We start from the raw sequence: 13,203 nt of genomic DNA, 5'->3' as shown, positions 1-13,203 counted from the left end.
CTTGTCCTCAAGGTTGGGCAACTGATACATGGTTATGAATTCATCAAAATCTTCCCACGTAGCATCTTCCGGAGAGCTCAATGTCCACTGCACCAGCACTTGTCGTCTGGATGTGTTGTTGATGGATTGAACTCGAGTGGCTAAAATGGCCTGGGGAATCATGATTGGATTGTTGGCAAGGCTCAACTCTGGGAGGGAAAAAACTCTGGGAGTGGAAAACATGTGACTGGTTTGGAACCATAATAAGGTTTGAGCAGGGATACATGAAAGGTGGGGTGGATTCTACTTCTAGCAGGGAGCTTAAGTGTATAAGCCACAAGACCAGCTCGTCCGATAATTTCAAAGGGACCAAAGTATCGTCGACAAAGCTTGGAATTGAGTCGATGAGCCACTGTGGTTTGACAATATGGTTGGAACTTGACTAGCACTTGATCTCTCAACTGAAATTTGACGTCCCTTCGCTTCTTATTAGTTTGTTGCCACATTCGGTTTTGTGCCCTTTGCAAGTTTTGTTTCAGCTGATGCAAAATTTGATCTCGTGTCAACAAATCTTCTTCCACTGCCTGAATCGTTGTAGTACCTCTTGTGTATGCCGGAATTGTAGGTGGTGTCCATCCATAAACCGCCTGAAATGGTGTCATTCCTATTGCTGAGTGGTGGCTGGTATTGTAATGGTATTCATCGCATGAGAGAAACTTGCTCCATTTTTTGGGATTGTCTGCTGTAAACGCTCGCAAATAATGCTCCAAATACCAATTTGTGACTTTGGTTTGGCCATCTGTTTGTGGGTGGTACGATGAACTCATCTTCAAAGTTGTTCCCATCAGTTCAAATAGTTTCCTCCAAAAGGCGCTGGTAAAAATGGGATCTCTGACAGAGATTATAGTCCGGGGCATGCCATGAAGTTTAATCACCATGTGGGAGAAAAGTTCAGCTACTTTAGTGGCTGAGTAGTGATTAGGCAGAGCTCCAAAATGAGCATACTTCGTAAGCCGATCAACCACCACCAAAATGTTTGTAAGGCCATGCGAGTTCGGTAGTCCGACGATAAAGTCCATCGACAAATCTTCCCACACCCTTTCTGGAATGTCAAGCGGCTGTAATTTACCGTAAGGTGCAGCTGGCGAATACTTGATGGTTTGACAAATCAAGCAATCTCGAAAAAATTTCTTAACATCCTTTCGCATACCAAGCCAAAAAAAAAAATTAGCTCCCAATCGTAAAAAAGTGCGTTCCACACCCGCGTGGCCTCCTACTGGAGAGGCATGAAATTCTTGAAGCAGTTTTTGCTTCAGATTAGAATGTTTACTAATGAATAATTTGTGGTGGTAATATATGAGCCCATCTCTAACCGAGTAGTGTCCATTATCCATCGGGTTGTACTGCATTGTGTTGTGGATGAGCCTTAGATCTGGACAAGTGATATTTTCTTAACTCAACTCCTCTAATACGTCAAAGCAACCAGCACTCATAGCCATGTGAAAGGAAGATAAAATACTGTCAGATTGTCTTGATAGAGCATCCGCAGCAGCATTTTGAGCCCCTGCTTTATACTCAATAGTAAACTGGAATCCTAATAACTTCTTGATGAAGTGTTGCTGCTCTGGGGTCTAAATCACCTGTGTTAACAACTCACGGAGACTTTGTGGTCTGTTCTTATCACAAAATACCTGCATAATAAATATTGGCACCACTTAGAGACCGCCTCAACCACTGCCCTCAATTCTCGAATGTAAGTGGAAGCTCCAGCAAATCGCGGCCCTAACTTCTTGCTAAAATAAGCTAGAGGGTGTCCTTCCTGCATCAAAACTCCTCCAATTCCAATATTGGAAGCATCTGTTTAAATAATGAATTGCTTCGAGAAATCAGGCAACTTAAGAACGGGGGTTTCCGTCATGGCTTTCTTGAGGTGTTCAAATGCGGCAGCAGCTGTTGGGGTCCAATGAAAATTATCTTTTTTTAAGAGCTCTGTTAATGGTGTCGCAATGGAAGCGTAGTGAGAGACAAACCTTCTATAATATCCTGTAAGGCCGAGGAACCCTCTTAGTTGCCTAAGTGAAGTTGGTGTTGGCCACTCCAACATGGCGGATATCTTGGCAGGGTCGGCTTGGACACCATTTGCAGATACCAAATGTCCTAAGTATTGAATTTTTTTTCTGAAAGAATTGACACTTAGTTACTTTGGCGTAAAAACGATGCTCACGTAATTGCTGCAAGACCTTCTTGAGATGAGTAACGTGCTCGTCCTCATTGGTACTATATACCAATATGTCATCAAAAAATACAATGACAAATTGTCTCAAGAAAGGCCGAAAAACTTGGTTCATGGCTCCCTGGAATGTAGAAGGTGCATTGGTGAGCCCGAATGGCATTACCACAAACTCATAATGTCCCTCATGGGTCCAGAACGCTGTCTTACGAATGTCCCTTCGATCCATTCTTATTTGATAATACCCTGCCCGTAAATCCAGCTTAGAAAAAACCATTGACAGGCCCAATTCGTCTAGTAACTCCTCAATGGTAGGGATGGGAAATCTGTCCTTGACCGTGAGACCATTGAGAGCTCGATAGTCGACACAAAAATGCCAAGACCTGTCCTTCTTTTTAACTAGTAACACCGGAGAAGAATAAGGGCTAGTGCTCGATCTGATGAAACCCATTCCCATCATTTCTTCAACCAATTTCTCAATTATATCCTTCTGAAAATAAGGGTACCTGTAAGGACGAATATTCACCGGCAGTGATCCGGGTTGGAGAAAGATCTGAAGGTCCACAACTCTGCAAGGAGGTAGCTGTTTGGGATCCTCGAATACATCTGCGTAGTCAGTGAGCAGACCCTTACCAACAGTAGGAATTGTCAAATCCACTAATGCTAGATTGGTGCCTGTGTTATTTTCCTCCGCCATGACTGCAGCGAGGCGATACACATCTCGGACTTCTCCCTTGCGCAACAAGGCAGTAAATTGGTTGTACGAAACTTGGTGAGCTACTACCTCAATGGAACCAGCTAATTTTACCAAGCTACCTTTCCACGAGAATTCCATGGTTAAAGCCTTATGATCATGGATACACTGGCCCATAGTTTGTAACCACTGCGTGCCTAATACCACATCCAGACCACAAATTGGTAACACATATAGATCAACAACAAATGAATGGCCCTGCAAAACCAGTTCAACATCCGTGCAAATCTTAGAGCACAGTAGAAAATTTCCATTCCCCATATACACCTTAAAACGCTTAGTATCCTCCCACGGTAAGTTCAACTGAGAGGCTAATGATTCCAGTAAAAAATTATTATTGCTACCCGTATCAATTAACACCTCCGAGGCGTCACTCCCATGCTTCGCCATGATTCGAAAAATGCGCGGATTCATCGAATTCGTTAGTGAATTGAAACTCACCTCCTCTTCAGTTGTATCCCCATCCCCTGGAAATTTTAACGTTGTAAATTCTTCACAGTCTTCGTCTCCATATTCACAATACAACAACATCTTGTTTTTACACTTGTGACCATAAGTGAACTTTTCATCACAAGTAAAACACACACCCCGATCCCTTCTATCTTTCAATTCCACGGGTGTTAAACGTTTAATAGGTAATGAATGAGTACCGGCTGGTGGTGGTCTGTTTGTTGGTGCTGCAGAAGAGAAAACTTGTTTGGTTGCTGGCGGAGGTACCACCACAGTGCCCGAATTGGTGCCATTTGATCGAGGAATCCAAGTAGAACGACTGCCATCACCTCTACTTCGAGTGGTCATATCGTCGTGATGATCCTCAAACAATTGCGCTTTCGCCATTGCATCCGCCAATTCCACTGGTTTCAGCATCAATAACTCCCTCCGAATTTCCAATTTTAGACCCCACACAAAGAAGTTCAAGAACATAGACTCACTCACTCCTGAGATTATGGGCATCAAGGATTCAAATTCAGCTCTGTAATCTGATACTCGGCCTGTCTGCATAAGTTTGGAGATGTGACCCAGTGGATCATGATATATTGAACTACCAAAACGTTGTTTCAACGCCCGCAGAAAGGAGTCCCAATCAGCAAATGCTCCCCCCTGTTCCATCCATTGAAACCAAGTAGATGGAGCTCTGTCCAAGTGAAATGCCACCACAGTTAGACGCATTGAGTGATCAACACGATGAAGATCAAAAAATTTATTGATCTTGTAAATCCAATCCTCAACATTGGCTCCATCAAATCTGGGTACCTTAACCCGTAATGTTTTTATCATAGCATTCACATCCCTGAAATCCGAAAGTAGTGTCGGAAGCTTACCCACTGATTTGCTAGCTTCGCCTACTGCACTAGCAGCTCCATCCGTGCCCGGTGATGGTTGGGAAGTCACCTGAGCAAGGCGTTCCTCCGTCTTAGCAACATGCTTGTCCAGAAGTGATTGAAAATCTGCCCGCTGTGCCTCCGTATATTGCTGAAACTTGAGGTCCAAAGCTTGAAGCATAGCAGCTATCTCCTCATTCTTCATGGTGAAGGAAAGGGTCATTGAAAGCACCAATGTTACACTACAGGCTCTCTTCGAGACAGAGCTAATCTCCCAAAGAAAATTTGCAATTTCATTCAACACTCCCCTCATTACATTAGTCTAAATATATATATATGTCAAATTCACAAAGTTGTAGACTAACAGAAATTTGTCACAACTCTCACAGCCCTCAATGCTCAAACAGCATAATGTAATCTTGGAGCCAACGTGGCTTGACGCGCTCTCGCTTGTTACGCACCTTCCTTTCAGCTGGGTTGATGCTCTCTTCCTCTTCCATTTTGTTGTCTTCGTTTTCTTCAAGAGCTAGATTATCAGCTGGTTTCGGGTCTCCTACCCACTTCTTTATGTGGTTCTGAATGGCCTCCTAGTCCAGCAATATTGGGCTTCCCACTTGGGCTTGGGCTCCCGTAACATAGCCTTAATAATATAACAAGATAAAGATGTGAAACTTGAAGCATTGATCTCCCTTATCTTCAAACAAACCTATGTAATAATGTTAAAAACAGAGTAGATCGTCTCTCAGATCAAGCAAAATAAATGTGATTTCCAATGTTTGTTCATGAAGTTACCAGTAAAAAAAATAGATATAGAAAAAGAAAATATTACATTATTATTTGTGTTTGGATGACTTGAAATACAAGCACTCATCAAAATTGTGGTGGAACAGCGTTTGGACTACTATGTCCCCCCTTGGTGGAGACTCTTTGATTTTTCTAACTAAGCTAATTATTTATGGTAGAAAAAAGTATGTTGAGTTGAGCTGTGACCACCATTGATGCAGTTCTTGATATTTAAGAAGAAGGAAAAAATTGTTAAACCTATTATGGGATCGATGGGTGGGGTGGTCAAGTCTATAGTATCTTATGATAATTTATTCAGTTGCATGAAACTGATATGTTCTTACTTGGTATTTGTAAGTTTTGCTTTGTTGAAAAGTTAAAACCAGTAGAAAAAAAAATGGTGGAAAGTAGTTTTCTAACGCAACTTCGTAATGTTTCTTTTATATAACAATATAAGTTGACAATAGATATAAAATATATACATTAATTATGAGTAAGAGGAACATTGTGATATTCCTTAATTTTAATTGATTCGAAAAGAACTATATAGACAAAAGCAAATATGATTGATGCCACCGCTCATCAAAACCTAAAACATTTGGCAAAAACTTTCTCAGTATGGACTCTTTTTTTCATTGGTTAACTTTATCCGTAGTAAAACCAGCTATATACGAAATCATAGCTATATTGGGATTGTGATGATTATGTATTGGCCTACTCTAGTGATGACTCTCCAAACTCGCACATATACTCAACTCAATAACAATACTGGGAATATATCTAGAATTATGTTCAGGCATTGAGTTATTTAGCATTACAATTGATAAAATAAAATGTATCTTTTTTTTTTTTAAAAAAAAAAGGTTATGTTTGGTTATAATAAAACTTTTAAGTAATATCATTTTAAAATATTAATATAAACCTATTAAAAATTACTTTTCAAGAAAAATATGTATTGAAAGTGTACACGAAAATTATTAACAAAGTATTGGACGGTACTAGTTTATGCTGATTCATAGAAATTGAAGGAGCTAAAATATAAGAATTTAAATATATACTCTATTTAAGAAGTGCAACTTGATAAAATTATTGAGTTTTCATATAATATTGTAAAGAAACTCAAACTATTTTTTCACATAGTGTGACGACAAGTTTTCTTATTAAATCATATCATACATTTTAATGAACTTTTTTATTATAATACATGTTTAGGATTTGATTATTATTATTAACCTTCTTTTTTAAAAAGAGATTATTATCATTAACCAATTTAAGTTAACAAAAATAGACCTAATTTGTAACATAGAAGGTAGAACAAGAAGATAGAGAATCATCCTGCTTATCTTGTCTTATCACTTTATTTGGTTCCAACTTTCCTCTCATTGGCACTGAGTGAAGTAGACAAGAACAGAATCTCATCAACAGATTTACTCTTCCATTATGATACCCAATCTTTAGCATTGTTGTCTATAAAAATGACCCACACCACCCATGTCAAGTTTGGCACGATCGAATCGAATAGTTACCAAAACATTCCATTGTCTTTACTTTAAAATAGGACTTTATTGTTTTTCTTTTCCAAATATAAGTAAATATATTTACAAATATAGAAAAAATTAAGACAGAGAAATGAAAAGGGCATCAATTTATCCTCTATTTTTTATAATTATCTATTGGTACCCTCTATTTGTAAAAATTACATAATTTAATACCCTCCATGTATTTAAATATTTTATATTCTCGTGTTACCCCTCACTTTAATGATTTATTTGGTTTTCAATTGTTTTATTATTTCTAAATGATTTAAATATATTTTCAAAATTCATAAAATAAAATAAATGTTTAATTAAAACTTTACACTAATTTTAATAAACAAAATTATTTTAATAAACTAATTTTAACTGTTGGATTTGATGAAGGGAAAAAGCCAATTGACTTTGATAAAGTTTCTAGCCTTGTTTCTCTTAGATACTAAGGTAATTGGTTTCTTCTATGTAACTTTGTTTTTGTGTAACTAGTTTCATTTTTATTTTATTTTTTGTCTAGTTTTGTGGGATAGATTTAGGTGAAGATTTTGATGGTGGTAAGGTAATTGGTTTCTCTTATATAATAGTATTTTGTTATGTGTAAGTTTGTTAGTGTAACCAGTTCTTGGTGTTACCAGTTTAATTTTTGTTTTTTGCTTAGGGTTATGGGAAGGATTTAAGGGAAGATTTTGATGGTATTTATATTGGGTTGGAGTTATCAAATATTGAGACTAGAAGTGAGGTATTAATGAGATCAATTTTTTTTTCTTTGTATTATTTTATTCAAAAGGGAATTTGTTGTGACTGGTTTTATTATTCTTGATTATAGGATAATGCAAAGAAGGCTAAGTTCAGTTTTGTTGATTTGAGTTTTGAGCGAATATATATTGATCCGAAGATTTTGAAGGTTATTGATAAAACTGTGGGGCATGCAGAAGGATCAAAGAGCTCAAGCAGCAATAATGATGATTGGAAATTTGTGTTGGTTGGTGATGCTGAAGAAGTTCTAGTTGCTATTGAAAAGAGAGAACCTAAACCTAGTGCTCATGTTAAATCTCGTTTTGTTACTGAATTTGGTTCATCTGAAGTAAAAGAAGATGTGAAGAGGAAGGTAGAAGAAATGTTGATTGTAAAAGGGTTGCTTCCATTTAAAGATGAGATTGAACAGAATGTTTTAAAGGATGAATGCATGTATTATGTTGCTTGGATTGATGATAAGATGATTTTTAAAAACAAGTATTTTTTTTTTGTTTAATATTAATGATTTTGTTATGTAAATTTTTATTAATATAATTTTTTTTTTTTAAGGAAGAAGAAGTTTTCAGATATCGATAACATTACCAATCCACCCATGGATTATACTTTTGTTAAAATGGCTAAGAATGTGTGGTTTTACAAGCTTCAAACTTGTGGGGAGGAGCTTATGGACATGGTAAGTAACCAGATTCTTGGTATAATGTTTTGTAACCGGTTTCCTTATTGATTTAGATGTTTAGTTATTTTTTGCATGATGGGGACGACAAGTAACCATGTTCTTGTAGTAATGTGTGTAACTGGTTTTGATTAGTTTTTTTCTTATTGGTTTGTTCCTTGTTTTGTTACTATTTCCAACTAATTTGTTTCTATTACTTCAATGTTATATTGCGTGTAACTAGTTTCTTTAATTTTAAGTGTTGACTTTTGTTTGTTAATTTTTTTTTTTGTAACATATCAATATTTGACTTTATTACTCGAGGAAGAAGATTAAGTGCAGTGATAGTTTGAAAAAGAGTGTTACAACTAGAGACTCCTAGTTTGATGCAACTATCAAGGGTCTATATGATAACATTTTGGCAGTCAATTGTGATCCAAGCGACATTCGTTTTGATAACCTGCTTTCTGATTATATTATTGGTGAATATTTATTTTGTAACACTCTTTGGGTGGATGTGGATCATGTTCTTTTCTCCGTGCATGTGAAGGTACAGTTACATTGGATTTTATCCACTTTTTCATAAAAAATAGGATGCTAACTGTCTACAACTCTTTTGTGGGGAAGAAGAATGAGATTGTTGCTTTGCCATATGTAAATGCTTATTCGGTTGTTATTCCATATTTTCTGGAGTTTCTTAATTTTTATGTTGCTAGGAAAGACCTGGACTTGAATGTGGGTCCATATTCTGTAGGGAAGAGTGAAGCATTGAATTTTAGGTTTGCCAAAGACCTATCTTCTCAAGAGGACAAGTAAGTAATTGGTTTTTGTGATTTTTTTTTTATTTTGTTTGTTTTTATTAAGTACCTTTTTTTTGCAGTGATTGTGGAATATTTGTTATCAAGTATACTAATTTGTTTATCCATGAGAAGATGGATGACATCCCAAAGAACATGGTTGTCAAAGTTTCTACCTATCGTGATTATCTTGCTATTAACTTATACACTCATGGCAAAAAGAAGCAGATTGGTGGGTACAAGAAAGAAGATGATGGTTCATCGAAGAAATCAAAGAGGCGGAAGAATATTAAGTAGAGATATTTGTACACTTTTTAAGTTGTAGTAATGAGCTTGACTTTTTTTAAAGTGATGTTGTGGTTTGTAACTTGATACTATTTTGGAGCTATAGTTGTTTATGGGTACTTTTTTTTAGTTGTTTTGGTTATTGTAAAGAACTGGTTTCACCGTTTGTCTTAATATAACGTTTTATATATATATATATATAATTTTGTGTATGTTTTTTTTCAATGGAGTTGGTGAATTTTTTTTAAAGTTCGAAAATACTATTTTGTATATGTTTTTTTTTTCATCTAGGTTCTATCATGTTTGGAGAATTTTGTGTGCTAATGGATAACCGGTTACTATCGTCTTTGAAATTATCAGTCATATGTTACAATATTTTTTTTTTAATTTTTGAAATATTTTTTTGTTAAATTATAATCATTTATTATTCATGAATTTTTAATGTATTTGTAAGAGATAATTCATTAAGTAACTGGTTTGTAGATGTTTACTTTTAAGAAAATAGGTGTGTATCATTTTTTGGCAAGTTTGTATGAGGATGGCGTAACTGGTTACTTCAGTTTTTGATAGTGTAAGTTAGATGTATAAGGTAACTATTTACATTTTTTTATTATTACTATTATTTTAAAATTTTGATAAACTTTTTGTTAGAATAGGAGCATTAATTGTTAATCTTTTTTTGTGAAAGATATGTGATTAAGTAACTATTTTTATTTATATTTATAGGTGGTGTCTGATTTTTTTCCAAGTTTATTTTTTGCTAGTATAAGCCATTTGTTACTTGTATCTATAGTAATTGGTTACTATAATTATATTTTTTTTATTAACTTGTGTGGTGATGGGTAACCAGGAACTTGAGTCTCTAGTTTATAAAATGTTAAATGCTTAAAAAAGACAACAGTTTCTATAATTGGGAAAATAAATTTCCAAAATGTCTAACATTATGATATAATTTTATTATATTCATTGAATGAATTGAAATTGTAGTCTATGTCGCCCTTACAAACTTATTTGTGTAATTTCTTTGACATTTTTGGGTTTTGCACCTTTGGGATTGGTTGATTCCTGAATGTTTTTCTATTGTGTCCTGGTTGTCCACATCGTCCACATTTAATCTGCACTTTTGGTTCTCCTTTAGATATGATTATTTTCCTTCTATGGCGGCCTGGTGGTTTTCTTGTTTTTGGGGTAGGAAAATTTTGTCTAAAGTCTCTAGTAGTTTCCATTCACTTTCATTTGGCAAGGGATGAAAAGTTGACTCATATGTTGCTTTCATAGTTGTAGCTTTGTAGTAATCATCAACATAATCATATGTTTTCAGCCGTGTTTTTGCAAATATCGTTATTGCATGTGCACATGGTATTTCATCGTGTTGGAACCTTTTGCACTCGCACGTTTTCTCAATTTGGTTTACTAGAAAATTCCATTTACCTTCTACCACAACTTGGTACAGTATAGTGTTTACAGAGAAGTCCTGTTTTTTTAGCAGAGGAATACATGTTGAAAGCTGGTTAATGTGATAATTATTAGTAATTAATTACTAAATGTTTTGGAAATTAATATTAAGTGCAGAATTTATGTTAGTTACCTTAAATTTAATGGCCCGAACAAAATTTTCTCTGAGCACTATTTCAGTATATGTTGTCACTTGTGTGAATGTTCACTTCATTTCCATTTTTCCATACCTACTTTTGAAGTAAACTTCGAAGGCCCTCCATCATTGTAGTGATTGGCAGTGTTCTTGCAGCTTTTAATGCAACATTTATATATTCTTTTATATTTTATGTCATCATTGTATATCTTCTTGATGGTGCATATCATCTAGACCAAGTGTGATATCCAATTTTTTGTAAATAAGGCCATATGCGAGTGTCAATCTTGTCTATTTCGCACATGTAGTGCTCAAATGATTTTACACTTTTCCTACCTTCTAAAGTTTATGTTTAGGTCATCGCCATGCACACCAAAATTCACTTTGAAGTTGTTTAGCGAGTGGAATATGCATGCTTCATGGAAAGCTTTTGGGTATACATTGTTTACAACATTTTCTATGCTTTTATGTCTGTCTGAAATTATTGTTAGAACTGTTTGTAAAATCACGATTATGTAATTGATTACTGTTTGGAATTGAAGTAACTGGTTTCATTAATGAAAATGACTATTATTTTTTGTAACTGAAGTTATCATTCTTTTGTTGAATCAATGTTAAACCAGTTACTTTTATGTGCTTAGTTTGTTTGAATAAAAATATGAAAAGGAAAACAGTGTCTTCTCTTTCTCCATATGTCTTTTGTGAAAAACCATAGCCATGATGAATCATTTTCAAAATCTCCTATTCCAAAGGCTAATGGAAATATGTTGTTGTTGGCATCCATTGTTGAAGTAGTGAATAAAGTTCCTCCAAACGATGTCTTCAAGTAAGTTCCATCAATCACAATGACTGGCCTACAATGTTTCCATCCTTTGATGGAATTTCCAAATGCTAGGTACATATATTTGAAGCGATCTTTATTGTCTGTACCAGGTGCGTTATTGTACCTGGGTTTGAGACTTTTAGCTTGTGATGGTTAAAGGAATGTTTCTAGTATGAATCATCTTGGTTTCCTCTTGCCAATTCTAAAGCATTTTCTCTTGCTCTCAAGGCTTTTTGATATCCCATTGAAACACCATAATCGTCTAGCATGTCACCCATGATGTCATTTGGTGTGTGTACTCTCTTTATTGACATGTATTTTGTTTTGATTAGCTCTCCAATCACATTGCAATTTTCCTGCCTGTGGTCTTCCATGATGATGTCCAACGAGCAGTTGTGAGTTTTGACATACTTTCTGATTTTAAATGTTTATGTTTTCCTGAATTTCGAAGCTTAATGTAACCAGTTACAGTTATCATCCACACAAGTTACCAGGTACTCCCTCGGTTCAGATCATTTTGTCTTGAATTGGAATTGTGGTATGATAGCATAAAAACATAGTGCAAATTTCAAGAGCTTTTTATCCTCATAAATTCGTCCTTCCTCAACTTTGAAAACCTTATGAGTAGTTATAATTTATGTCTCTTCTTCTCTTTTTCTTTTGTTTTCTTATGTTCTCTCTATAATAAAAGCAGCTACATTATCGGCTATGTCAGTAATGTTTTGAAATGTTTGTACCTAGTTACTGGTCCTGGAAGTTGCTTCTTCATATTGCAACTCTGGAACTGATTGCTATTTGTTTAGTTGGAGAACTAGCATTTATAGATCTATGTTCTGTATTTGTGTTTCTTCTTCATATGTATTGTGTGCAATAGTTTCAACTAGTGTTTCATCAAATGTGGTGATGCATAGTGGTAACTCCATTAGTACATTTTGCTTCTTTTTCAACTCAATGTAAAATAAGACTAAGTTGTCAATGATCAACTTCATTGGTGGCATACCTGGCGATAACTGGTAACACAACTCAATATTTTGCATATTGCTTTTTATCTCATTTTTCACTAAATGAACCAAATTGTTCAAAGAACAATTTGTTGGTATTAGCAGTCCAGTCATGGTGTAGTCGTCATACTGATATTTGTCTATCCATTTTCCTCCAAAATGAATCACTGTCATTATGGATTCCATATCTGCAATATAGCACAACATATTTTTTAGTGTTGTTGCTTTATTAATATTCAAATATAACTGGTTACGTTAGTGAATGCACTTTATCAAATGTTCAAAATATATCATGTAACTGGTTTCATTTATATAAATCAAGATCTAATTTCCAGGTTCCCTGATAAATTATTATGTAGAGTGTTCTTTTTTTTTTTTTTTTTGCGTGTGTAACTAGTTGCGTTATTGAAGTGTTGTGTGTTTTTTTTTATAATATTTGAATTATACAAATGTTCAAATTATGTCATGCAACTGGTTTCATTTAAGTAAATCAAGAAGTAATTTCCAGGTTCTTTGTGTAATTATTTTGCATATCGTATATTTCAAAAAAGTTTTGCTTTAGTTTAAATGCTACCTATTTGAGAAATCGGAGAAGTTTATGGATTTGTGTTTTTGTTGATGTGAATGAAGCTAAAATCAAATGATGTTATTGGATAAGAAAATGTGATTATTGGAAAAGAATCCAAAACCAGTTTCAGTCG

General features: G+C 34.9%; 1 protein-coding gene across 1 annotated transcript; it reads right to left on the bottom strand.

Annotated features, from left to right (window-relative positions):
- Nucleotides 1–2,051: 2,051 nt before the first annotated feature.
- LOC133785907 (uncharacterized) lies at nt 2,052–4,598 on the bottom strand. Its single transcript, XM_062225121.1, has one exon. The coding sequence runs from the start codon at nt 4,596–4,598 to the stop codon at nt 2,052–2,054; it is 2,547 nt and encodes an 848-aa protein (XP_062081105.1).
- Between the last annotated feature and the right edge of the window lie 8,605 nt (nt 4,599–13,203).

The sequence above is a fragment of the Humulus lupulus genome, chromosome 6, assembly GCF_963169125.1.
Source record: "Humulus lupulus chromosome 6, drHumLupu1.1, whole genome shotgun sequence".
Taxonomy (NCBI): domain Eukaryota; kingdom Viridiplantae; phylum Streptophyta; class Magnoliopsida; order Rosales; family Cannabaceae; genus Humulus; species Humulus lupulus.
Note: the sequence above shows the minus strand (reverse complement) of the source record. Positions and strands in the feature narration are given on the sequence as shown.